Source organism: Pongo pygmaeus, chromosome 7 (genome assembly GCF_028885625.2).
Source record: "Pongo pygmaeus isolate AG05252 chromosome 7, NHGRI_mPonPyg2-v2.0_pri, whole genome shotgun sequence".
In the NCBI taxonomy this organism is placed as follows: Eukaryota; Metazoa; Chordata; class Mammalia; order Primates; family Hominidae; genus Pongo; species Pongo pygmaeus.
Window position 1 is genome coordinate 147,397,073 of NC_072380.2, and position 26,866 is coordinate 147,423,938.

At 43.0% G+C, this 26,866-nt stretch overlaps 1 protein-coding gene across 12 annotated transcripts in view; it reads right to left on the minus strand.

The window, feature by feature from the left end:
- ZFAT (zinc finger and AT-hook domain containing) overlaps positions 1–26,866 on the minus strand; it is a 236,882-nt gene that overhangs the window by 24,241 nt on the left and 185,775 nt on the right. For 5 of the 12 annotated variants that reach the window (XM_063669101.1, XM_054498873.2, XM_063669098.1 and 2 more), the window contains 4 exons: positions 20,965–21,084; positions 17,556–17,674; positions 8,993–9,119; positions 6,117–6,247 (listed from right to left, as the gene is read on the minus strand). In XM_063669101.1, the coding sequence (XP_063525171.1) occupies positions 6,117–6,247; positions 8,993–9,119; positions 17,556–17,674; positions 20,965–21,084 (497 nt within the window). Of the gene's footprint in view, positions 1–6,116; positions 6,248–8,992; positions 9,120–17,555; positions 17,675–20,964; positions 21,085–26,866 lie in introns of those variants that run through there. The other 7 variants (XM_054498875.2, XM_054498874.2, XM_063669099.1 and 4 more) reach the window with 3 other exon arrangements.

Consider the following 26,866-nt stretch of genomic DNA (forward strand, 5'->3'; position numbering starts at 1 on the left):
TGAAACATATTTGTACATGTGTAATAGTTCATTTTATGTGTCAACTTGACTGGGCCATGGGTGCCCAGATATTCGGTCATACGTTATTCTAGGTATGGCTGTGATGGGTGTTTTTGGATGGGATTAACATTTAAACTGGCAGGCTGAATAAAGCAAATGGCCCTCCCTAGTGTGGGTGGGGCCCATCCAATCAGCTGATGGCCTAAACAGAATTAAAAAGTTGACCCTCCCCTTTTGAAAAGGAGGGAATTCTTCCTCCCCAACAGCCTTCAAGCCAGGACACTGGTTTTTCCTGCCTTTGATCTCAAGCTGAAACACTGGCCCTTCCTGCATCCCAAGCCTGCCAGCCTTCAACCTGGAGTCACACCATTGGCTCTCCTGGTACCCCAGCTTGCTGACAGCAGACATTGGGATTTGTCAACCTCCACAGTCACATCAGCCAATTCCTTCTTTTAAACACACACACACACACACACGCACACAAACACACACATATACCCCTATGAGTTCTGTTTCTCTAAGAAACTCTGACAAACACAACGTATTTCTTATCAGGTCTCAGTAAAGCAGGAATGGTGGCCGAGTCACAGAGAAGCAGGCTTGGTAAAGTGCATGCTGCTGGACAGCCTCACTTGGACGAGACTGCATCAGGTAAGCTCTTGTACACAGGGGAGTGTCCTGGCCTTTCATACGTGCACATGGACTGAAAAGTAACTTGTACAATGAACGAATGACCCATACCACTTCACTGGGAGCCCAACTCCCTCCCCCACCTCAGAGGCTGACACCCCACAATGCCCCAGCACCCCCAGTCTGCTGTTTAGGGCAAACCCTCAGCAGTAAAAACAATACAAAATTAAAAAACACAAAACTCAGAAAGACCGAAGATTATCATAAAGGCAAACTGTTCAATCATCCTGACCTTCTTAAAAAGAAGATGCTGTGTCATCATAAGGTGTACTTATTACTTAAAACACCCCCAGGGAAAGAAGAAAGGGCACGGTGCAGTAGCTGGCTTGGTGGACCCAGGAAGCAGAGGCCAAGACAAATGTCAGTGACAGTCTTAGACAGGCACTGATTGTTCTGCTAAATATCAAAGGGCAGGAATGCTCAGTGCAGGTTCACTATTTGCAAGAACCAAGACATTGTCATTTGTTAAAAACGCCAACATGACTTCAAGAAGGTAACATAGGTCAGGAAGCCCATGGCCAAAGGACATTATGCCCTTGGACATGCCATAAGGCCACAAACTGTTTGGACTCCAAGTAGGCAGAAGGGAGCGATCAGGCTGAGATACTTCTAAGACTTGGAATCCCTGGCCCATGTTACAACCAGGCAAGTCATTACTCTATGCAGGGCCTCTTCCACCACCCCTACCTCTGCCTCCAGTCACCCAGCTGGCACCAGCCACCAGCTCCTGTATCCACCCCTGCCTGGAGCCCTGCTCCCACCCTACACTCACAAGGCCTCCCTGCTCAGCACCTGCCCCCACTCCAGACCCAGGTTCACAGGCCCCTGGTGCTCCCCATAGCATTCCTGGGTCCCTGGGCCATCTCCCTGAAGCATTCATCACTCTCGATTGGAACTGCCTGTTTAAGGCTGCATTTTCCATACCGCTTGACCAGTTCTGCTTGTTCTTTTTCCCATTGCACTTTTTGCCTCTAATGTACTATTATAATTTACTTATTACATGTATATGGATTGGCTATCTACCCCAATTAAAACGTAAGCTTCTCAACCATATCATTCATCTGATATGTTCACTGAAATATCCCAAGTGCTGAGAACAGTGACTGGCTGGTAAAAGCAGCTCAAGGAGTATTTGTTGTATGAAAAAATTAGTCATTTCGCTTGTTAGACTATTTGCCTCTTGAGAGCAGGAACTATCTTAATTCTGTAGCCCAGTGTGGTGGGCACAGCAACGCCCGCACCCCTCAACCAAAGCTGTCCATGTTCTCATCTTTGAGGCCTGTGAATATGTTGTCTTACACAGCAAAGAAGAATGTGCAGATGTGATCACATTAAGGAGCTGGTGACAGAGAAGCCATCCCAGATGGACAGTCCTGGATTATCTGGGTGGGTCCAATGTCATCAGAAGGGCCCTTAAAAAAGGGAGTAGGAAGGCTGGCAATTTGCCCCTGGAAACAGAGGTCAGAGTGAGTGGATGTGAGACCTTAGCCTGCTGTTGCTGGCTCTGGGGATGGAGGAAGGGAGCCTTGGGTCAAGAAGTGCGGGTGGCCTCTAGATGCCAAAAAAGGCAAGAAAGGAATCTTTCCCAGAAACACTGTAGCTCTCTCAACACCTTGATTTTAGCACAGGAACCACTGCAGACTTCTGACCTCCAGAATTGTAAGACAGTATAAGTTTGTGTTGTTTTAAACCATAGATTTGTGGTAATTTGTGGCAGTGGCAATAGGAAATCAATATAACCAGAGACTGCACACACAGTGGTTGCTCAGTAAATGCCTGCTAAATGAGTGTCAACCATAAAGACAATGTTACTTTGAGTCTAAAATAAAATTTAATCCATAAGAACATCCATGAATGATTTAAGCCATCAGCCACTGGTGATGACTGTTGCTGTTATTTTCTTCAGTTTTTCTTTTCCTTTAAATAACTAATTTTGACTCAGAGATGCTCATGATAGCATTTCCTGTGCGGCTAGCCGTCTTCCATCTACCTTCTTAGGCAGTTCTATTTATCAAATACAAATTTCTTCCTCATAAAATCTTAACGCAAGGTTTAACAACACTAACAAAAGGAATCACCTTATTTAATGAAAACTGTCAGGTTTAACAAACACACATTTAGTTGCACTCAAGTTCTCATCTGGGCCCTTCTGCCGGGCTGGAGTGGGGCACGCAAGCATGATTCTTTCTGAGCGTTTGGAGATGCTCGGGCCCCATGAATCTATTTTTAATGCTGACACTCAAGAAGAGAGAAAGTGACAAGAAGTTGTTGAGGACAGATTTCTGTGTCCAACAGAGAATTTAAATGGTCTCAATTATAGGCAAAATCTTTTCCTTGTCTCTTTAAAGACCAAGAAGCAAACAGTTTTTTCCCAGCTCTCTTCTCTCCAACACTGCCAGCCCCGCACCAGGCCTGCCATTACTTTCATCCCAGAAGCTGAAAACCCCAGAAGACTTGGGATTAATCCCTTTCAGTGATTATTGATGAATTTTGATATATAAGATTCTTTTCAATTAACATTAATAAGTCATGAAAAATTATAGAGTATATATCTATTTGTTTATATGAGAAATAAATTTTGAAATGTTTAACCAACCAGAAGCAACTTACGTACAATGTAGAATTTGTTTTGTTTTTAGTCTTGTGGAAGATGTATATAAAAGAGATCTAATAAGGTCTCAAAAGATGCTATCCCATAGTAATTTGAAACATTGTTCTGCAATATACATCACATACTTTATGATGAGGAATTCTTGCTTTTTTCTCTCCGGCAATACTGATTTATAGGATACAACTGAAGAATCAAAACCTCCAACATAGGCAATTCTATTTCATAACATTTATTGAGCAACTACTATGTGTGATGCCTTGGGTTCAAGCAAGAGAAAGCCCCTGACATCAACGTGCCTCCCACAGGAGGAAAAGCTTTCCTCTTTCCAACTGGTGCACCAGAGTTCATATTTCGGTGCTTCAGCACAGTTATTAAGCAGATACAATTTCTTGACTGAAAAATCCTAAACCAGAGTTTAATTAAAAGAAAAAGGTTGAAACCAATTTTTCTAATAAATATCGCTATATTTCAATTTAAACTATAGGACAATGGAATTCAGAGGGCATCCTTTCACCTGGGAGAGCCTGAAACACTTCATTTCCTTTGCTATAGGAGTGGTGCTTAGCGTCTACCCGCCCAGCAGTCTGTCCACCCAGTCTCCTCTCTGTCATTTATCAACAGCCACCGTGAGCGAGGTGTGGGGCCAGGCAGACAAGATAATGGCCAGGACATACACCTTCTTGGGGAATATTTCCAAATGCAGTTCCCCACGACTGTGTTCAACAGCACCACTCTTTGCTGTGTTTGCAATAAGAAAGAAGATCCTCGGAAGGGCAGCACTGTTTTCTCCTCCTGCGAACACATTGAGCTTGTCGACACTGGTCGTTCTGGACGATTATCTGCCTCATCCCTTGTTGTGCTGTCAGTCTAATGCTTCGAAGCATATCTAAGCTGTAACCCAAACCCTGTGACCTCGTGTATCACTGCATTGCCTGCGAGGCTCAATAAATCATGTCTCCCAGCAGCAGCAAATCAATCTAGTTCTTAGAAACAAGACACAAGTCACAATCAGAAGTAGCTTCCTGCACTCTCAAAAGGATTTCACGTGTATGACACATTCAAAGTCCTCCTGATACCATCCCAGAGAGACCCTTCCTAAAGTACCAGGTCCAGCTGGGGACTCCACATGTCAAGATGCAAATGAGGAGTTTCAGAAGATATTTATAAGACAATCTGAAGATTGCAATCTAGTAAACACCAAGAAAAGCTAAAAAGGTACTTAGCCTGGAAGTGTATGAATCTTTTCTCAGCCAATGCAGATACCAGGTTGCTACAGACTGAAGCATCTCCCTGCCTACTCTCCAGCTCGACTCCTGAGAGAAACCACACTGTGGAAGAGGGATTTTAGGACATGTGATCCAAACATTCATCTAGATATGCTAAGTCTTGTCCGTAGGTCAAGAAACCCAACAGTTGAACCCGAATGTACTTACTAATTCCCCCAGAGAACTACTTGGCCTGAATTTCATGCTTTGCATTGTGCCCTGGGCACACTCAGGGGACAGTTGTGGAGACAGCACTGGGATGTCCCCTCCTGGCTCGTCAGGTCACCAGGGACACATCACTCAGGCGTCCCTATGTGAGTGCCTCATTAAGAAATATCTTATTTGTTAGTGCCAAGAAAAGCTAACCCCCTTCCTGAGTTAACTGTTTAACGTCTCCTTTTTCTTTTCTGTTATACAATTCAGTAACAAATTTAGTCAATTTCAGACAGCTCCAGTAATACACACCTCTTCCAGGTCTCTTCTCACATGTCAGAGATCTTCCCCAACAACCCTTTACAAAATCACCCCAACCCACACTCCTGGACCCTACTCCTCTCCTGCTTCCCTTGCTTTACTTTTCTCCTGGCACTTGTTCACCATCTGACATTCTTTATGTCGTACTGGTTTATTCAAGCTTTATCCTTTTCCCCACTGTAAAGTAACCACCATGATGGCAGACGCTGGTTCTCTCCTAGATCCCAGCAACTGGAACTCTGCCTGACAACAGGAGGCACTCAATAAATACCAAATGAATCAATACAGGAGTGGCTAAATGTCAGAAACTCCATGGTTTGCATTTCTACTTTCTCTGTGAACTTGAACTTTGATTTCAGATTATATATTTCCCTGGTTTTGATGCATTTACAGTATTTGTGTAAGCCAGCTAAAATCTTTTGTAAAATGAAACAGGAGGTAGCAGATAGAGACATAGGTATAAACAGATAAAAAAGATGACCTAATTATCAAACACATTGCATTTTAACAGATGGTAAAGTCTCCACTGAGGGCAGAAAAGGAAATGAGCCAAGCAGATAAAGGATTAATTAAGTGGAGTAACCTTTATTCCAAAACTGATCATCTCTTCCTACCAGAGCAGTATCCTGTGTTGATCTGATCGGGTGGTTACTATTTAGGAAGGCCAGTCCACTGGGAAATCCTCCTGGCTTCTCTGGCTACCCCCACGCACCCTACTAGCTAAATTTACTGATGGGACCTTAGGCACTGAGAGCTGTTTTCATCAGAGATGTGTCTCAGTGGTACACATCATGCTCATTTTCACTCTGGGATTCTTTGAAAGAAAATGAACGGAGAGTTTCCAGAATTTTTTTTTTTAATATACTATACCTCTCCCCCAAACATCTCCCACATATAGAGCTATTGAAGAAGCACTCCCATGAGATCAGAGGTAGAACAAGAAAAGGTATGAGACTAGACCAATTTCATTCCAAGTTCTACCTCAGGTAAGTTAAAGACTTAGAAACACAGGGAGGAGGAAAGAACCTGACTGTGAGACACACAGAGATGAACACTTACAGAAAGAGGGTCCCTACCTGCTTAACCACAGTCACCGTCCCTGGTGCCATGGCAACCACCGAGGCAAGGGCAGTGGCATCGTGGGTCTCGGCGCCCAGCTCAATGATCTGCTGCAGGATGTTCACGGCCGTGGGGTCCAGTCGGTCGCCTTAAGAGGAAGAAGCAAAGAGGACACCATTCAGGCCACTGGTGCTGAAGGACATGGAATGCAAAACCAGCCTGTCTGTTCTCTTGGGTGACGCCTTCTCCAGAGGATGCATGGGCTCTCCGTAATCGCTCATTTTGACAACAGAAATAATCTGTGTAGTGCTTTATAGCTTACAAAGCATTTGCTATAAGAATATCTCAAAACCCCAAGCGACCCTGTGAAGATGGGACATTGAGATGTTATTTGCATTTTGTAGAATCCTCATTTGGGCCACTGAGTCAGTTACACCACAAAGCCAGAACTCGAACCCACGTGCTCTGAGTCCTAACATGCGGACACGTGGCTGCCCTCGAAGCTGAACTCCTGGGAGTGCCAGCCAGCCCGTTCAGCCGCAGATTCAATGAAAGTGTGTGCCAAGAAATTTCACAAGTTATGGGCAAAACATCCAAGGATGTCTCAATTATTCAACCAGTGGGCTTTGGAACTCCAAACCAATTGAAGCTGGGGGTTCTATTTTAACCACCTCTAAAGATGGGATTCTGCATCATCAGGCAGCTATTTAGTATCCCCACCTGCTCCCACCATCTGCCAGGCCATCTGCAACCGTCCTGAGCACACCCTGACCCTGATCATTAATTTACTAAAAGAGAAATGACTGCTTGATCTCCACCTTAGCATAATATTATGCAGTCTCTGCCAACATTTTCATCCTCATGGGCAGCTTTTTGTGGGCCATGTTCCAATGTGAGTCAATCAATAAGAGATCAGAGAAGGGGAACTCAACGTGTCTCATGCAGAAGGTAGGACAAGCCGGTGGCTGAGGCAGTGGCTGGCTTATATTCACAATGCGTCGCCCGGCACCCCCCAGACACATGCCCCTTAAGGGAAATGGTGCAAATGTACCTTGCAGCCAACCACTCTGAACATGCAAGGACGAAAACATTTACCTGTGCAACTTACTGAGGCGAGGTTCTAATTCCGCATCCGTGGACTCCCTCAATGACCATTTATCAAGCCCTAGCACTATTGCTCCTGATAAGAATAAAGACAAAGCCCTACCCCTTCCCCCTCACCCCCCGACTCCTCCCAGGGCTCACAGCCTCCTAAGCCAGACTGTAAGCAAATCCTTACAGCACCTGGCAGGTCCCAGGTCAGGAGTGCAATTAGGAAACAGTGCAGAAAAGGGAGGGGGTTCTCAGGAGGTGACCTGCAGTCTGAGTACTGCAGATGAGGATGAGTTTGGCAGAAAAAGGCTGTGAGGGAGAAGAAACCAGGCCATACCCCAGGGAGCACTGGAGTGTGTGTCCCTTCTGAGAGCTGCAGATCTGGCTGAGGGCAGCACAGCCCAGGAATGGGGTGGCAAGAGACAGTGACAAGGCCAGGCAGGAGCCAGAGAAGCTGAGCCTGGCCTTTTCAGCTGCAAAGTTAAGAGCTAGGAAGAGACATCGGAGGGCCTTAGAAGGAGTGAGAGAGTGAGTGAGTCTGAGAGTGAGAGTGTGTGTGGGGTGTGTGTGTGTGTGCGTGCACGTGTGTGTGTGCTCATAGGGGATGAAGACAGACAGGCCGCATCTTGTAGGTCATGAGCAATCACTGATGTCACTGGACATCATGGAAGGCAACTCAACTTCTGGCAGGACCTCAGTGCTGAGAGCCACCTTTAACAGCTGGGCCTCGACTCTCCTGTCTGCAGAAGTGGAGGCACTGCCTCCCGAATTCCCTGCAGCTCAGCAGGCAGTGAACACAGCCCTGTCAATTAATCTTTCCTAAACCAACCGGCCCACAGGAGTTTTCTGTGCAGCTTTCTTACAATCTGGAGTTTGGGGTTTTAAGAACTGGGTAAAAATGGTGTCTTTCTAACTCCTATTTCCTATCACCATTTCATTTCACCTAATGCTTCCCTTTTAACCCAACCTGCTTGACCTCTGCCCTCCAGATATGTACAGGGCTGTGGTATGAAACATTAACTTGTGTTCTGTTGATCTTTTAAAAAGAGCATTAAGAAAAACTGTTTTCTAAGCATAATGCCCCAACTGCCACTAGGCTGGTACAGTGGCTTGTTTTTTTAGAACTGATTTAACATTTGAAAATCATGACATTTGATGTAAAAATCCTGACTGGGCCTTTTGGGAAGGACTTGGAGAACAAGCGATCCTGGTCTTGCGGGTCTGCAAAGTGACCCCTCGCACGCCAGAGTCTCTGCCACTCTCTACCACCCACTGAGCCCACACCACCTCCTGCCACTGCCTGCCTGGCCCCTGTAGGCCCTGGAGGAGATGTCCCTGAGGAAGCATGGAATGGGACGATGCCGTGACAAGAAGTTAGGAGACCCAGATTCCAGGATGAGCTCCAACACCCTAAAGTGGGTGACCCTCAGTCAACCACTAACAACCATTAACCATTAGCCAACCATTAACAATGAGAAGCAACCTTCCGCATCTGTGAAGTGAGAATAGTCAGATCTCCTCCCCTCACAAGGCCGTTCAGAGAATTAAATGTGGTAAGAAACATGGGGGACTCTTGCGGTCCTGTTCGAAGGCCTCCCCTCTGCTTTGGCTCTGTTCTAGAGCATTTCTGGAGGCAGAGATCTCTGGGGGCTGGCAATGGGGCTGCTTCTGCAGTCTGAAAGCTGGGTCAGGGATTTGCAAGTAGATCACCTGATGGACATCACTCATCTGCAAATGCATTCATTCAGCATGTCTAGGAAAGACAGTTCTGAGATGGCAAAGGAAGAGCAGGCGTCCTCACCACTCTCAGAGGTGTATCTCAGGTCCTGGAGCGCGGCCACCGCAGCCTGTGTCCCTTGAACGTCTTCTTCGGCCTCTGTGATGTGGAGATACTGGGTGGAGGACTCCTCAGGAGCTTCTGTTGCTGTCTAAATAAAAACATAATACCTAAGTCATCTCCTAAAAGATTGACTGTTGCCCAGAAGTTCCAAGATAACATATTAAGATAGAACAAATGCATACAAGAAAGCAATACATTGCAACATCTCGTTTACCTGGCACCCCTGAGAAACCAGTTGCTCCCATAAATACACTTCCCAAAGAGAAAACTTCTCTGTGAGGATCAACACCTTTAAAAATCAGCTTTGGTAAAAAGCCCCTGCTGTACATTTTTTTTGGTGGGAAACAGAGTATGTATACTGTTCACAACTAGAGATTTGACCAGCTCAGATATTCTCGCATACACTCAGATTCTAATGGCTCCTCTGTTTCCTCCCACTGCTACCAACATCACTTCTAATCTGTGCCTTACCCTGGGGACTGGGTGCCATGTGGCCAACAGAGGAAGGGGCACAACCACGGGGCAGCTGACGGTGGAAGGTGTAGGGTGGGTGATTACATAGAGGAAGGGGCACAGCCACAGGGCAGCTGATGGTGGAAGGGAGAGGACCAGTGATTACACAGCATGTGGAGAGCACAGGTCCCGGGTCCCAGCAGAGTAAGAATTCAGCAAATCTTAGCTATTTGTGCCATTTTTTTTTTTTTTTTTTTTTTTTGAGACAAAGTCTCGCTCTGTCACCCAGGCTGGAGCGCGGTGGTGCGATCTCAGCTCACTGCAATCTCTGCCCCCCAGGTTCAAGTGATTCTCCTGCCTCAGCCTCCCGAGTGCCTGGGATTACAGGCATGCACCACCATGCCCGGCTAATTTTTGTATTTTTAGTATTTTTAGTTTCATCATGTTGGCCAAGATGGTCTCGATCTCCTGAGCCTCCCAAAGTGTTGGGATTACAGGTGTGAACCACCACGCTCGGCTGTACCATTCTTATTCGAACATGAAAGTGTAAGAAATAAAACTGACTACAAGAAATATATTTGCACAAAATCAGTACTTGTGAGGGTAGGAGGAGTTACCCTCACAGGTACCTGTGAATCAGGTACCTCATGCCTCAAAGAGAGAAGAGGTGGAAGAGAATTTTTACAGAACTAGATGTTAATAATTATCTCTTTCTGGAAGGGACAGAGAGTGCAAGCAAAACTGTAAGGCTGGATGCATGAATGTCACCAATCAAGAAGAACAAAAAGAAGGACTTCAGACAAAATCTACAGGTGTCAAGTTATGTTCTATAAGCACATATCAGTAAATGACATAGAGGTTCAGAATAGCATATAATATTCCTTCACAGCCAATTGGCCAAGTCCATTTAGGTGTTTCCATCCTGACATATAGTAGACACCCAAAAATATTCAATGAATGCATAAATGAACAAAAAGAAGGACATTTTGTTCTCAGTACCATGAGGCAACAGATTAGCCGACAGTAGATCCAGGCAATGCCTGAGCCCGTGAAAGGACAGGATGCAACCTGAAAGGTTCCTCCTCATTCTGGGGAAAGCATGTCATAACTGCTGTCAGGAAGGCTGGTGCTCGTTGCAAGGCATTCCTGGGAGCCAGGTGACACACACATTGCTGGAAGAGGTGGCTTGTTACTCCACTGGTGGCCACTGCATGGCAGCTTCCTGGCTGCTCATCATCTCATGGAGATGAGTATGGAGTCAACTACCTGGCCTTATGTCAACTATTTCTGTTGGGTTCACGGCTCTGCATGAGGTGCTAGCATCTGCTGGAAGTGAGGCCTTCAGTGGAGACAAGCATTACTGCATGCTTTTATAAAAGCACTGACTGACAAGATGGATTGAGTTTTACATCGGTAACTGACACTCAAGTGTCTATTTTGTTAATGAAGAGTAAATTCTTCCAGTATGTATTGATACTTGAAACATTAGGTGACTAATTGTTTTTACATAGATGAAGATGTAAAAGTGATCATCATCAACATCCGCAATAATCATAGCAGCTGCCATTTTTTGAGGGCCTCCAGGGGCTCATTCAGGCCTCAGCATTTTACACACGGTTTCTCTCAGTGCTTCTGAGCTCTCAGGGATTATCAGCGTACTGTACAGAGGAGAACACTGAGCCATGAGGGTTAAACAATGGCTCAAGGGCAAGTAGTTTATAGGTGACAGAGGATTCAAAGTGAAGTCTGTCAGACTCCAAAACTCTTACTTTTTAAAAGAATGTTTATAAAAAAATTTTAAACCCACAAAAGCAGAGAGGCGGGTCTAATAAACCTCCACGTGTCCATTAACCAATTTCAGCAATTATCAATCATGGCAAGTCTTTCCTTTTTTAATTATACTTTAAGTTCTGGGGTACATGTGCAGAACATGCAGGTTTGTTACAGAAGTATACACGTGCCATGGTGGTTTGCTGCACCCATCAACTCGTCATCTACATTAGGTATTTCTCCTAATGCTATCCCTCCCCTCGCCCTCCACCCGCAACAGGCCCTGGTGTGTGACGTTCCCCTCCCTGTGTCTATGTGTTCTCATTGTTCAACTCCCATTTATGAGTGAGAACATGTAGTGTTTGGTTTTCTGTTCCTGTGTTAGTTTGCTGAGAATGATGGTTTTCAGCTTCATCCATGTGCCTGCAAAGGACATGAACTCATCTTTTTTTATGGCTGCATAGTATTCCATGGTGTATGTGTACCGCATTTTCTTTATCCAGTCTATCATTGATGGGCATTTGGATTGGTTCCAAGTCTTTGCTATTGTGAATAGTGCTGCAATAAATATGCACACGTGTGTGCATGTGTCTTTATAGTAGAATGATTTATAATCCTTTGGGTATATGCCCAGTAATGGGATTGCTGGGTCAAATGGTATCTCTGGTTCTAGATCCTTGAGGAATCACCACACTGTCTTCCACAATGGGTAAACTAATTTACACTCCCACCAACAGTGTAAAAGCATTCCTATTTCTCCACATCCTCTCCACCATCTGCTGTTTCCTGACTTTTTAATGATCACCATTCTAACTGGCATGAGATGGTATCTCATTGTGGTTTTGATTTGCATTTCTCTGATGGCCAGTGATGATGAGCTTTTTTTCATATGTTTGTTGGCTGCATAAATGTCTTCTTTTGAGAAGTATCTGTTCATATCCTTTGCCTACTTTTTGATGGGGTTGTTTTTTTCTTGTAAATTTGTTTAAGTTCCTTGTAGATTCTGGATATTAGCCCTTTGTCAGATGGATAGATTGCAAAAATTTTCTCCCATTCTGTAGGTTGAATCATGGCCAGACTTTCTTGGACTATGTTCCCATGTACTCCATGCCCTGCCCCAGGATTATTCTGAAGCAAATCCTGAAATCATTATTTGCCCTATAAATATTTCATACTGTATCTCTAAAAAATAAAACTCATCCAAAAAAGAACTACAATGCTCCCGTCACACTCAAAAACTTTACAATAAATCTTTAACATCATCAATGGTCTAGACAATGTTTAAATTTTCCCAATTACCTCATTTTTTAGGTTTGTTCAAATCAAATCTAAATGAGGTTCACATATTAGAACTGATTAATATGTCTCATAAGACTTAAAACCCATATGCTCTTCCTCCATTTCTGGCTTTTCTCCCCTTATAGTTTATTTGTTGAAGACAACAGGGTGTTTGCCTTACAGAGCTGTCAGCAATCTAAGTTTCGCTGATTGCGTCACCATGGAATTGACCAATGTTCCTCCATCCATAGTGTTTTCTGTAAATTGGTCACTGAATATAAATACAAAAGCTTAATTAGATTCAGGTTCCCTTTTTGCCAAGAATGCTTCATGGGTTATATTGGGCAGTTCTTTCAGGAGACACGCTTTGGACGGTGGTCTCTTTCATGTAACGTCAGCAGTAACTGATGATCACTGCTAAACCCATGACATCATTAGAAGGTTGCAACATGGTAATATTCTAATTTTTCATGTGTTAGTTGAAATATTTCAAAAGAAAAAACTTCCCCTCATCAAATTTTTGGTTATGTTTACATAGGGTTTTGTTTTGTTTTTAAAGGTAGAATAGGGCTGGGTATGGTGGCTCACACTTGTATTCCTAGCACTTTGGGAAGCCAGGGTGGGAAGATCGCTTGAGGCCAGGAGTTTGAGACCAGCCTAGGCAACAAAGAGAAATCCTGTCTCTACTTAGAAAAATTTTCAAAAAATTATCCAGGCATAGTGCTTGCCTATAATCCTATCTACTTGGAAGACAGTAGATAGGACTATCTACTATCTCCTGAGGTAAGAGAATTGCTTGAGCCCAGGAGTTCGAGGTTGCAGTGAGCTATGAAGGGAGGCTCCACGGCATGCCAACCTGGGTAACTAGACCCTATCTCTCAAAAAAAATTAAAAAATAAAGATAGAACAATTGCTTGATTCTTGGTCTTAATTTACCAATTTTCAAAATAAAGAGTTGATTCTCTAACATTCTACAAAGGTGACTGAGTTGCTTTTTCCAAATATCATTATAAACTTACAGAATTAAACATATTTTATGTGTTTCACTGTCATTATTAAACACTAGTAACAGCCTCAGAATCACAATGTCTTCCTTACTACCAACAGTAGAATACTTGAAAACTGCAGTTTTTGCAGTTTGTTTTGCCCTTAGGTTACATCCCAATCAAATAACTGTTTTGAAGTCTCTTGAAATTGTTCCTCTCCACGTAGTTATGTCACCAATTTGATACACAGTTAGAATCATTTATTTCATTTTACTCACAATGTTTAAGACTTGCTTTTTAAGTTTAATTTTGTTTTTATTATTATATAAAATACTTTTACAATATTTTATATAATTAGAGTCAAATCTACACAGCAGGGTATTTTGAGAAATTTAGCTTCTCCCCATCCCTTCCGTCTTGCTCTCTGCCTCCTTTCCCTACATATAATGACCCTATTTCTTATTTTTTGTAACTACTTTACTTTGAAATAATTTTAGACTTACACAAGAGTTCCAAAGATGTAAAGGGCTGCAACAGAGAGTTCCTGGAGACCCTTTACCCAGCCTCCCCTAATCTTAACATCTTTCGTAATCATGGTGCAATGATCAAAACAAGAAATTAACATTGGGATACTATTACGAATTAAACAATAGGCTTTCTCCAGATTCCTCTGGTTTTCTCATTAATGTTCTTTCTCTGTTTCAGGATCCAATCCTGCATCCCACAGCACATTTAGCCATCATGCCTCTGTTGTCTCCTCCTGGCTGTGAAAGTTCCTCAGACTTTCCATATCTTTCATGACCTTGACACTTTTGAGGAGTACAGTTGAGGTTTTGACCACACCCATCATTTGGATTTGTCCGATGGTTTCTGATAATTAGGCTGAAGTTGAAGATTTTAGTTAAGAATTCCATGAGATGAAGTGTCTTCTCATCTGATCACATGGTATCAGGTGACACATGATGTCAGCATGCTTCATTACTGATGATGCCAACCTCTATTGCTTGGTGAAGGTGGTGCCTCCACCGTAAAGTTCCTATTTTTGCCTTTTGTAATTAACAAATATTTGGAAGGAGATATTCAGAGTTTATGTGAATATCTCATTTCTCCTTAAACTTCTGCCTACTAACTTTAGCACTCATTAATGGATCTCACCTGCTATGACTGTTCCTGTGGTATTCTAATTGTAATTTTCTATTTCCCTCATTCCTTCTACATTTATTAATCATTATTTTTTGGAGGAAATGCATAGTTCCTTCTCCCACATTTATTTATTCAATCATTTATTTATGTCAGTATGGACACAGTGTCCCAGTGAAACTTTGGGATGGTTTCTTAACAGTGGGATTATTGAGTTAATGGATAAAGAAATGCATGTGTAATTTTGTTACATATTGCTATTCTCTTCATAAGGCTGGGCCATTTTACATTGCCATCAGCAACGTATGAGAGCAGATTTCCCCACAGCCTTTCCAGCAGAGATAATGTCAAACTTTTGGATCTCTGTCAAGCTAGTAGGTGAGAAATTCCATCCCGGGCTAATTTTAATGAAAATTTATTTCCTTATATGTGAGGCTGATCACATTTTCAGATATTCAATGTTATTTACACTTCCTTTTCCGTGAACCTTTCTTATCTCTTGTCCTTTTTTCTAAAGGGTTGATCTTTCTCATCACTATTTTTATAGGCCTTTTATAAAGATATTAATTTTTCTATATAAAAAAATTTTTATCATTTATCTTTTTACTTATTTATGAGCTCTTTTCCATAAGACTTCTAAAGTTTTTCAATGCAGTTAATTTTTTAAAAATCTTTTTCCTTATTGAGTCTGGATTTTGAATTATAGTTACAAAAGTTCTCCACACTCTCAGTTTATAGATGAATTCACTTATGTTTTCTTCCAGTACTTGTAAAATATTACTGTTTCTACATTTAAATATCTGATCCTTTTGAAATTTGTTTCATATAACTTTATATGTTATAATAAACAGATTCAATTTTATCTTTTTTCAGATAGCTATTTAGTTATCCTATGTCACTTATCAAAAAGCCCACCTTTCTCCTACGAACTTGAGACACCATCTTTATCATATACTAAATTTCCATATGTCATTAGGTCTATTCTAAATTTTCTGTTCGATTCCATTAAACCATCTATTCATGCACACTTAGAGAGATTTCATAATATGTTTTAGTATGTGGTAGGATTCTCCTCTTATGGTTGTTATTCCCAAGGGTTTCCTAGCTAATTGTACTTACTCTTCCAAATGAACTTTAGAAATCAACTTGATTAGCTCCAGAAAAAAATCTAATGGTATTTAGATTACATGTAATATGTAATAGATCATATTACGTTGATAAATTATTGTATAAATTACCTTCAGGGGAATCAACATCTTTATGATATTGAGTATTCCCATTAATTTGCTCAACTCTAGGTTTATGTCTCTTTCAGAAGTGTTTTATAGTTTCCCATATTTACATTTTGGGTATTTTTTATAAGGTTTATGCCTAGATTTATCTTGGTTTTATTTCCTGTATCAAATGGGGGTTTTGTTTCCATTGTAACTGATTTTATATATGTATATATATATGTGCATATATTAGCATATACATATTCTTATATTTACACATATGTGTATACACATTCATATGTGCAGGTGTACATGTATCTACAACTAACTGTTGTATGTCGAACTTTTAATCTGCTGCTTTTTGTTTGTATTAGTTTTTCATTCATTCTTTTGGATTTTCTGAAAATATCATCCTATTATATGTATAGAGAGATACTTTTTATTTATTTCCTTCCAGTTCTAGGTCTCCATCTGCTTTGTCTGGTCTAGCCACACTGACTGATGCCTCCACATGCTTTTAAAGAACAGCAGAGCCACCGGGCACTCTTGTCTGCTTCTGACTTCAGTGGAAACACTCCAGTGTTTCCCAGTGAAGTAAGATGCTGGTGTTTGGGTGACACACATTTTTTTTTCATCTTAAGGATGTATCCATCAAATTCTATTTACTCTTTTTCATCAGTGAACACTGAATTTTGTCAAATGCCTTTTCTGCATCTATGAAGGTGACTGTTTCATATTATAACGGATGTTAACATGTTACCTTTCCATGAGACCACTTGTGCCTTGCATTCCAGAATAATCCCCACAATGTCATGATGTATTATTTTTTTCATATGTTGTGGATTCTGTTTAAAAAGCCTTCTCCTAACCATTGGATGCTCTGTAAAGTCCTTAGATAAAGTGAGGGTGATTTTTACCCCCAGGAAACGCTGAACATTGGTAATGTCTGGAGACATTTTTGGGTATCTCAACAGGGGATGGGGTTGGGGGGATGATGCTACTAGTAACTTAGTGGGAAGAGGCCAGAAATGCAGCTAAACAGCCTGTAGGGCACAGGATAGCCCTCCACAACAAAGGATTGTCCAGACCAAAATGTCGACAGCGCTGAGTCTGAGAAACCCTGCCTTAGGTAACTGCAATTAGTCCGTGATGGTGATACCTAGTATCTGAAAAGAGAGATGGTTACTGGTTCTTATAATAAAGGTGTGTTTTCAGCAGGTGACTGGTTCCAACTCCTAAGGGAAAAAAAAAAAAAAAAAAGCAGCTAGGAGCATGAGCTCTCCACAGAAAGAGAGCAGGGCCTAGATTCAGGAAACGGAGGCTTTTCCAATTCTCTTGGTGAGGATGGCAATACAATAGAATGCTTGCCTTCCATTCTTTCGGATGCGACATCTGAAACTCTGGATTTGTGAATAACATAAGTAAAAGTGTCAAGGAGGTCAACACAAACTTTCACAAGGGAGTCTAAATTCAACCCAGAACAAGAATTCACAGGCTTGGCCCAGATCTTAACCCAGTTATACCCCTCAGACGCGAGACATCATTTGAAAAAGTTTCAGAAGTTCCCCAAGCAGAAAATCTAATGTTCTGAGGAATGATTGTCCGTGCCCAGTATTTGGGCTTGCCTGGTTTGTCATCTGTGTTTAGAAATGTCAAGATTAATACCATACTTAAAAAAATTACCTCCCACTTGGGGTCTCCATCAATTTCCACCACCTTCAAGCCATGTTTGTTCTTCAAGTGCCTATTGAACTCCCATTTGGTGCCATATACAAAGCTGCAAACAGGACACTTCAAACCACCTGAAAGCACAGACAGAGGTTAAAAAAAAAAATGTGTTCGTAATACAGAAAAATGCAACAGTTCCGCCTCCTGTTCAAATGCTTCAAATCTAGTAAGTATTATTTTGTCTCCAGCACTTATATTCAATTCAAGCTTACCTTAGTATTGGAACACAACAGCAACAGTGTATGTTTTTCAAGGCAGAGATTTTAAAACTTAATGTACTTTTTTTATTTGTTGAATAAGCTTTTGAAGACAGCCCAATATGTGCCCAACAGTTTAAATGCCAGAGAGAACTAAGATAAGTAACATAATTCCCTTGGCCAGTGGGTAAGTGGCTTAAATCATTCTTTCATTTTTTCACTTGGAAGTAACAAATAATTCAGAAAACAAGAACAATGGAAAGGGAGTGTCTGCTTTTCTTAATCTCCTTTGTCCCAAAACACTAAAGACCAGGAGCCAGATTCTCAGTCTCCTTCACGTCAGAAGCTAAGTCATTAGCATAAATTCCCATGCGAATTTCCCAGTAAAAAACAAATTTAAAAGCTGGTCACATTCTGAAACGTCATTATTTATTGAACTGATTAAATTTTGCACATGTTCCAGGAAGTGTTTAGATGCTTTAATTAAGAGAATGTACAACTCTAGGTTTTAAAAAAAAACAAAAACTGGAGAGTCACACAAAAGAATATCTTTCTACAATTGTATCAGAAGCAGCAACTAAACTGCAGCCTGGACAAAAGTCTCTTTGAACAGATTGTGCCTTCAGAAGCAAACTCCAGCCTCGGGAGACTAAGGGTAGTGCTGCTGCCAGGCCTCTAGTCTACTGGCCTGAGCCAGGCTGATGCTGGCACTACCGGGCCGCCACCCTGAGCTGGACCAGGGGAATGAGCCCTCTCACCAACATCCCCAACACCACAGCTGTCTGGAACTGTGAGCTACCCGATTCCAGCAGGTCATTCCTTAGTTGCAAACTCTGGCCTCCCATCCTTCTCTGCCATGTCTTCTCTGTGGTCCACATGGTCTCTCCTCTATGCCAATGCTTCCGCAGCATCCTGGAATATCAGACTTTCTGGCCAACAAAATCCCCAACATTCACCTTGCCAGAGAGCGTGTTCCTTCCCTGTCTTTCTTTGACCACACTCTTCGCTAAGTCCTCTCAGGTGGAGGCTGCTCATGCTCTTGAGCTCCAGGTAAGGAGGATGCCAGGCCCGGGCAGGGCAGAAATGCCACCTCCACGGTAGAGCAAGAGCATTTCCCCATCCTGTCCCTGCTACCCACAGTGCCAGATCCATCAGACAATTTGGCACCTGGCCCTCTCCACTTAAATACTGTAATATCCATTGACTTTAAGGCCAAGAACCTTCCCTACCATTTCACAATCTGTGGAGTTTCATTCAGTCACCCATATGATTATTCAGCACCACCCATGGGGCTAAATCCAAGCATCCCACTCTGATGACTATTGGCCCTCAGGCCATCTCTTACTTTCACTATCATTATTCTTCGATTTCTGGAGGATCTTCAGTTTGCATCCCCTCCCATTTTCTCTCAACCTACCCCTAACTCTGCTCCCCTCTCCAAAGAGCACACTCCAGAGCCCAAAACTTACAACTTTTATTGGCAAAGCCCTCCATGTCCTCAGCTACTTCTCTTTCTCTCAAACCTGCCTGGCAAATCCACAGCCCAGCATCAATCCAAGCCCCAGCCCTCCTTGCTCTGACCCTGGGATGCTGAGACAAATCACAAAGCCATTATTTATTCTTATGGCCACACTTCCAACCTCAAGTATTTCCCTAGTCGACTCTGTCCAATTATCCAGAAGAAGAACTGCAATTCTCCATCCATCTCATTAAGTCCCCTACATTATTGTCGACTTCCTCTTTCAATCTCAGCCTCAGTTCTTGTCTCCTGCTTCATAATGAGAATATCAGGTAAGAATTTTCCAGACCTTCTTGTACTATACAATTCTGTCCCTCTGCTCCTGCCTATGCCTGGCCTGACACCAGTTATGGGTGAGAGTTCCCCTCCGCCTTCCAAGACCCCTTTCTCCTCCTTCTAGAGCACTGATCCTCAGCCCTGTTAGACTCAATGCCCCTTTCTACAACAAGCAGTTTAAGATTCCTCCATCATCCTGAAGTTTTTTAAAAGCCCCTCAAGTTTTGAAACCCTGCATGGGTGCAAGTACCACTCCACTGAACACTGTTCCTCCAGCCTCCACACCTTTATGCTTTCCCTGTCCCATGGCCGGGTGGCTGGGCCCTCCTACTCTGTCCCGTGTCCCCTAGGCTCAGTATCCAGACATTCTTCAGGCTCTTCCTCCTGCCCAGGACATATATTACCCACAAACTAATGACTTTCCTATTTGTAGCTCCAGCCCAGACTCCTGTCCTGAACTCCAGCCTGGGATGCCTCCCCACAGGTAGACAGGACTGCATCCCAGTGTCTCCCACACCTCCTGGCCAGGCCACTGCTGTCTTTTGCACAGATGGCAGCAACCAGCTCCTAAGTGCTCTCTCAGCAGCTATTGTCTGTCCTCCATTGTTGGTCCACTTCCCACCCAGCACACAACATGGTCTTTTGAAAACACAGACTAGATCACAGTCTCAGAGGTATAAACCCTTCCAGTGGTCTTCTGTCTCACCTACAATAAAATCCTGACTCCTCCCTGTGGCTCGCAAGTCCCGCCTCCCTCCCTCTCTCCTTCATTCTCTCCCTTCTCTGTCTTTTACACTGACCAAGTTCATTCCCTTCCTGGGATAACTGCTGTGCCTCCTGGTTCACAAACTCTTCCCCAAGATCTCCATTTGACCTTCTCCTCTTTAAGCACCACCTCTTCAGAAAGGCCCTCCTGGGACTCCTAGCGAAAGCAGCCCCACCAAACACATAGAGCCATCAAAACTCTCTAATGGATTGCCCTACTGTCAGTCTGACATTGTATTATTATCTTTCCTACACATCTTCATTGTCCTTCCTCCCTTCTAAAGTGGCACCTTCCCTGAGCAGGAACTTCAGGGGCATCATCCACTTATTTGCTGTTCAAGTCCCAGCACCCGGCATCTAGCTTCTCCTCAATCACTCTGTCTTGCATCACTGGCTCTGGGTCTTGGCAAATCCTCTTCTTTCTTTAGCTCCTTCTCCAATCATCCCCTTGCTCTCCTTGGACTTCTGCACCTCTCCTCTGTACACATGTGTCCCCTCACCAAATAAGTGTGTTCAGTGTTATCCAAGGGCCTGCCTCGGTGCTGGCCTATCTTCCCCTTTCCTTCACAGCCAGGATTCTGTGGAGTCTCCACTTCCAAGAACTCACCAGAAAGAGGTGCTGTTAGTGATGCTCTGGGGTGGACAACAGGCTGGAGCGCAAGTGGAGGAGGCCAGCATTCACGTCTCCTCCATCTTTCAAATTTTATTCCATGGGAGAGTAACTGCCCTATTCAAAATAATTACTGAAATTAAGATTATAAATTTAAACTAGAAAAATAATATGAAGTCATCACTTCCCTGTCTCTCTTCATTACTTAGGCCAGTGGTTCTAAACTATGGACAATTTTCCTCCCAGACAGGCAATGTATGGAGGAACTTTTGGTTGTCACAACTGGGGGGTGCCCAGGCCATCCAGTGGGTAGAGGTCAGGGATGCTGCTACATACCCTCTAACACACAGGACAGCCCCCAAAACAAACACTGGCCTGGCCCCGATTGTGAGCAGTACTGAGATTGAGAAGCCCTGCCTCACACCATAGCATGCTGCTTCCTGCACTCAGTCCTCTCCTGGTATTGCACATGTCAGGATCAGCTAACATCCTCATTGGTTAATCCAATGAATACTCTTCACTCTTTATCTTACCACTAGTACCACCACCAACACTACTAATAACAATAACAACATATGTCTTCCACTAACTGGGCAGTTACCATGCATCAGGCACCTCATACATCAAGTCATGGTTTCTTCACAATAGCCCAATGACACAGGCATGCTTAGCTTGTTTTATACAGAGGCTTGGGATGGTGAAGTAACCTTTCTGAGGTCACAATGGCAAAGTTAAGAACTGAATCTAAGTCTAACACACATCCTCAACCCCAGGCTTTGCTATTGTCCAGTGTGACTTCTCTACATTATATGGCGATGCTGACCACATTCTCCAGTCAAGATCTAGTCTTTCGGGGCTTCTGTGACACCACTCACTCCTGGTTCTTCTACCAAGCACCTCTCCAACTCAAATCCCTGTACAGCCTTCTCATCCTCTGTGTGGAGTCCTAAAGCCTCACAAACAGTCCCCTCTATATCTCTGATATGCAGGTCCAGTGATGTCCCGAAGTATCTCATCTCCCCAATATACATGTGAGCTGAACAAACCACTAAGATGCTTACACTTAGGCAATGAAAGAGCTGAGCTGACCACTGAGTGTATCTCAGGCTGCTATGTTTATGTATTGCTCATTAGGGTACTCGGGAAGAAATGGAGGAATTCTGTCCTGATATCAAGGTTTTCTGGACAAATTATACCAGATAAACCTCACGGGGATGTGGCCCAAATTTAATCATCTCCCAGATGCAGTTTTGATGCGCTCAATCTCCAAATCAATTCCACGTCAGTGGAATAAAGACAGAGCAGTGTTCTATCATTGGGGTTTCTGTTCTATCGGCTGAGGTTGGGGGTAATTTTCCAAAGAGTCACTAGTACAGAGGCCAACCTGCCAGTCACATGCAGCCCCAGCACCTCCGCCCACTGCTTCCTGGCCCCAACCCTGGTGGAGGCAGAGGAGGGCACCAAGGCAGAAGGCACCCGGTGTCAGCAGAAAGACTGGCAACAAACACCAAATTCTTAAATTCTAGAATATTCTGCGGAAAAGACAGCTCAGATGGATGTTTATTTTCTGAAACTCAAACATACTGTGCTCTTTTTTCAGGCAAAAACAAATGAGCTTCTTTCTTGCCCAGAGGATAAACTTCATTTTTAACTTCCTTTGTTATCGCTTTTTTAAATCACATAAAATCGTGTGTTTTCCTTCAATCATCTTTTAAAAACCTCCAAGCTATGAAGACCTCTACTTTTTTTTGTTGTTGTTGTTAAGCTGATGTTGCTTCTCCTATAAAGACTTAATATGTGATGATGAACAAAGGCAAACTTTTAAAGGTTAAACTTAGGCTTTAAAATGAAATTAAAGATTCCTTCTGGGATATTCTTTAGTGGAAACTAATTCAGAGAGGAAAACATTCTTATACTATGTTTAAATTAAACTTAATATGATAATGCCCCCACATTAATTAAAACTTCAGCCTTTGCCACAGTGACTTTAATTAAAGAACAACAAATGAAAATATGTAATCTAGACAATGTATAACTATGCCAGTTAATTGACATCAAAGCTGAGAGAAATTAATTTCTATTTGGATTCATTAAATTCTTAGGCAATGCACAGTAAAGGTCAACGGAAGACTTGGTGAATTTACTCATGGCACTGATATTAAGTGCACACCATAAAAACCAGGAGTCCTCAAATCGCAATTTCCTCCCATGGACTGATTAACCAGGTAAAAATACAGAATTTCAAGAGCAATTTAAAAAAACTGATCATGGTACCCTTTGCTCTTTTTGGAATGCAATATATTCTGGAGCAGTTTCAGGCATTAAAATATCGCTGCTCCTTTGTGGTGCTTGACATTATTGAAAATTCAATTTCATTTTCAATAATATAACTCCCAGAATGGCATACAACACTGGGTTGGGCAGTCACAAGACCTGAATCTGGCACTTGCTCAGGTGAGCCAAAGCTCCCTGAAACTCTCGGGTCTTGGTTTTCTCTTCCACTAAGGTGAAGATGCTAAAGTTCATATTCTTTTTTTTTTGAGATGAGCCACTGCACTAAAGTTCCTGTTCTTAAAAAAGGCACTGAGTGCAGTAGGCAGAATAATGAGCCTAAAGACAGCCACATCCTAATCCCCAGAACATGTGAACATGTTACCTTACATGGCAAAAACGATGTGATTCAGTTCAGGATCTTGAGAGGGGGAGGTCATTCTGGTTTCTCCCAGTGGGCCTAATGCTATCACAGGGGTCATTATAAGAAGAAGGCAGGAGAGGGCACAGAGATGCAATCTGAGAGAAGCTTCACTGGCCATTTCTAACTTTGAAGATGGAGAAGGGGGTCACAAGGCAAGGAATGTAGGTAGCCTCTAGAGGCTAGAAAAGGCCAGGAAAGGGATTTTCCCCTAGAGTCTCCAGAAGGAATATTTGTTAGCACTTTGATGTTAACTTGGTGACACTCATTTTGGACTTCTGACCTTCAGAACTAAGATAATAAATCTGTGTTGTTTCAATCCACCACGAAGTGTGTGGTGACTTGTTACAGTAGCTACAGGCCACTAACACAGGCACTGACGGATACGAATACGGATAAGGACAAGGAACAAAAGCAGGTAAATTATCCAAGGAAAGTGGATATGGAATAATTGTATTACACAGATTAACAAGTGAAATATGGAATAGAATTTTGCTGACATTTTCACTTCCTACTGTCTCTTAACTCAGTGTCTGTCCTAGGCCCAGCCAGGGCCCCCGTTCAGAGCTAGGAAGTGCCTAAGGGTAGAAATTAACTGGAAGTCACATGCAAGCACTGAGGTGGAGGGTTCCTGGTGACATGGCATGCAATATTAGATCCTACCTGGGACTATCTGAATCCTATTTAAATCCCAGCCCCTCTTCCCACAGGATCCTCCAGAAAAAGAGCAAAAGGGAAAATGCAGCAGAGGAAACAAAGTGCATTTTATTATCAGCCAAGCTGATATCCCCAACCCAATGAGAAACACTTGGCAGAGGAGCATAAGCGAGGTCTTCCCATCCGCCCCCTCCCCTCACATACGCCCCCAAATCTTGGGATCTGAGACACTCTGGATAACCATAGAGAAGGACTTGGAAAGACACAGGTCTCAGAGTCAGTCTTGGGTCAGATTAGCAATTAGCCTCGGGGATGAAGAAATAAGAGAAAATATCCATGTGTGTGACTTTTCCACAAACTACCAGCAAATGTGGCCCAATTGCTTAAGAGATGACCATGCCTCTTCCTTCTCCTCCTCTTTCTCCTCCTCCTCTCTAATAAATGCAAACATCTACAACTTTAGGGGACATCAAACATGTGAGTGGCAAAGGCACAGACGTTGTATCAGGAGACTGAGTTTGGCTTGGCCACTTGCTCGCTTGGTGTGACCTGAGGTCAGTCATTAGCACTCCCTTCATTTCCTTATTTCACAATTGGAATGATCATGCCAAGCTCACAGGGCCATTGTGAGAGATAAATTAACACATAAAATAACAATCAATAACACAGCATTATATCACATCACTAGAAGCATGTGCCAAGAACTTATTGAATCTGTGCCCTAATAAAAACAATTTTAAAATTAAGATGTCTAAAAATCAAATACATCACCTGTGGGTTACCTCAGTTTCTGGATTTCCTGCTATGCTATTTTCCCTGAATATGGTGTAAAAAACTAATATACAAATATACATCCAAGGTACACATGCATACATATTTACATTTTTCTAATACAGCACTTCAAAGTAACATAAAGATTCTAGCAGATGCCAAATACTAAGACGTCTCCTTGACACTTCTCCTCTTATTGCTTTCTCTTGCTCCAGTTACCCACTCTTACACTTCAATGACTCTAAAACTGGAGGACACAGCCCCCTGGGAGAAGCAGCTAACTCCGCTCCAGGGCACAGCTGAAGGGGATGTATTCCTTCTGCTGTAATTAGAATACAGAGCTTTGGCGGGAGCTGCCTAGCCCTGGTCCCCAGCCTGGGCAGGAATAACAATAATACCACCAACGATTGCCTTGTTTGACACCAAGTCCCAGTGCCTAGCATGGTGCCAGGCACACTGTAGGCTCTTGAGAGATACATGCTCAAAGTAGAAATATGCAGATAAATGTAATAGTGGATTTGAGCCATTCATCAAGAACTTACTGTCGGCACTCTCTGGGAATCTTAGAGAATGATATCTAATCTTTGCAACTGCTGTGGAGGTAGGTTATGAGCCTTCCTCTTTGGAAGTATATAAACCAAGACTCAGAGAGGTTAAGTACCTGGTCCAAGGTCCACAGTGATCAAAAATCCCAGCCCAGGTCCATCTGACTCCCAAGCGTGTGGTCATTCCAATAACCTAGAGAGACTTGAGGGAGGGCTTGGAAGCCACTGGAAAGCCCACTAAACCCCATCCTCACCCTACTACACGCTCTAGGAGTGAGCAAAAGTTTCATAAAGCTTAGCACCAAAGTATCTGATGCCTCTCACAGCCTGTGATTTACTGAGCCAGTTCTTGAGCTAGCTTAAGCAGGTGTATTTTAAGGGGAGGAAAGGGGCAGGCCCACTGAAGCAATACAAGTACTTCTTCCTTAAACAGCATGAAATGTGCATTTGTGTGGGAGAATGCTTCAAATCCATATTAATGAAGAAGTGATGGCTAAGAGGAATCTGTCTTCAAAGCATCAGATGCACATAAAATATAAGCCAGGAGTATAATATTTACATAGTACTCAGTACTACCTTAATTACTACAAAGTATCGGAGTTCTGAGGGATCAGTACATCCAGACAGGCCCTGGTGGCAGACACCTGGCAATGTCACCCAGTGCCCTCAGGGTGAAAGGTACGTGGGAACCAAGATACGCAAGATCATAAGCCAAATGTGCACACGTCCCCCAGCTCCACGTTGAGGGACATCATGTGAGCAGCTGAAACTTAGCCATGGTAGAAGTATTTACACTACAGAAATTGGCAAATTCTACAAGTCAGGTTTCCCCTCCCTCCTACTTGGGAAGAGCCTAAGCAGCCACTCTTCCCAGCAAGCTTTGGGAACACACTGTAAACCACCCAAACTCCATGGAGAATGCCATAGTACCTTCCCTTAGAAACCCACACAGAACAGAAGTATCTGATGTGGGAACTCTCAGCTCCTTTTAGGCCATTTTCCTGACCTCCTCTGCAGCACTGTGCATTGAACCCCTCTCTGGAATCCCAGGATCCCTGTGGCATAGGAGGCAGGAGGGTCTTTCCTAGGAATCAATAGCTTTGCACATGTCACAGTGTGACACTGTTTAACACAGCAGATACACAAGGAATCCCTGCACGTGGTTTAAAGGAGACTGTAAAATCCTTTTGAGAAAAATACATGTTATTTATGATGTTATTTTAAGACATCTTCC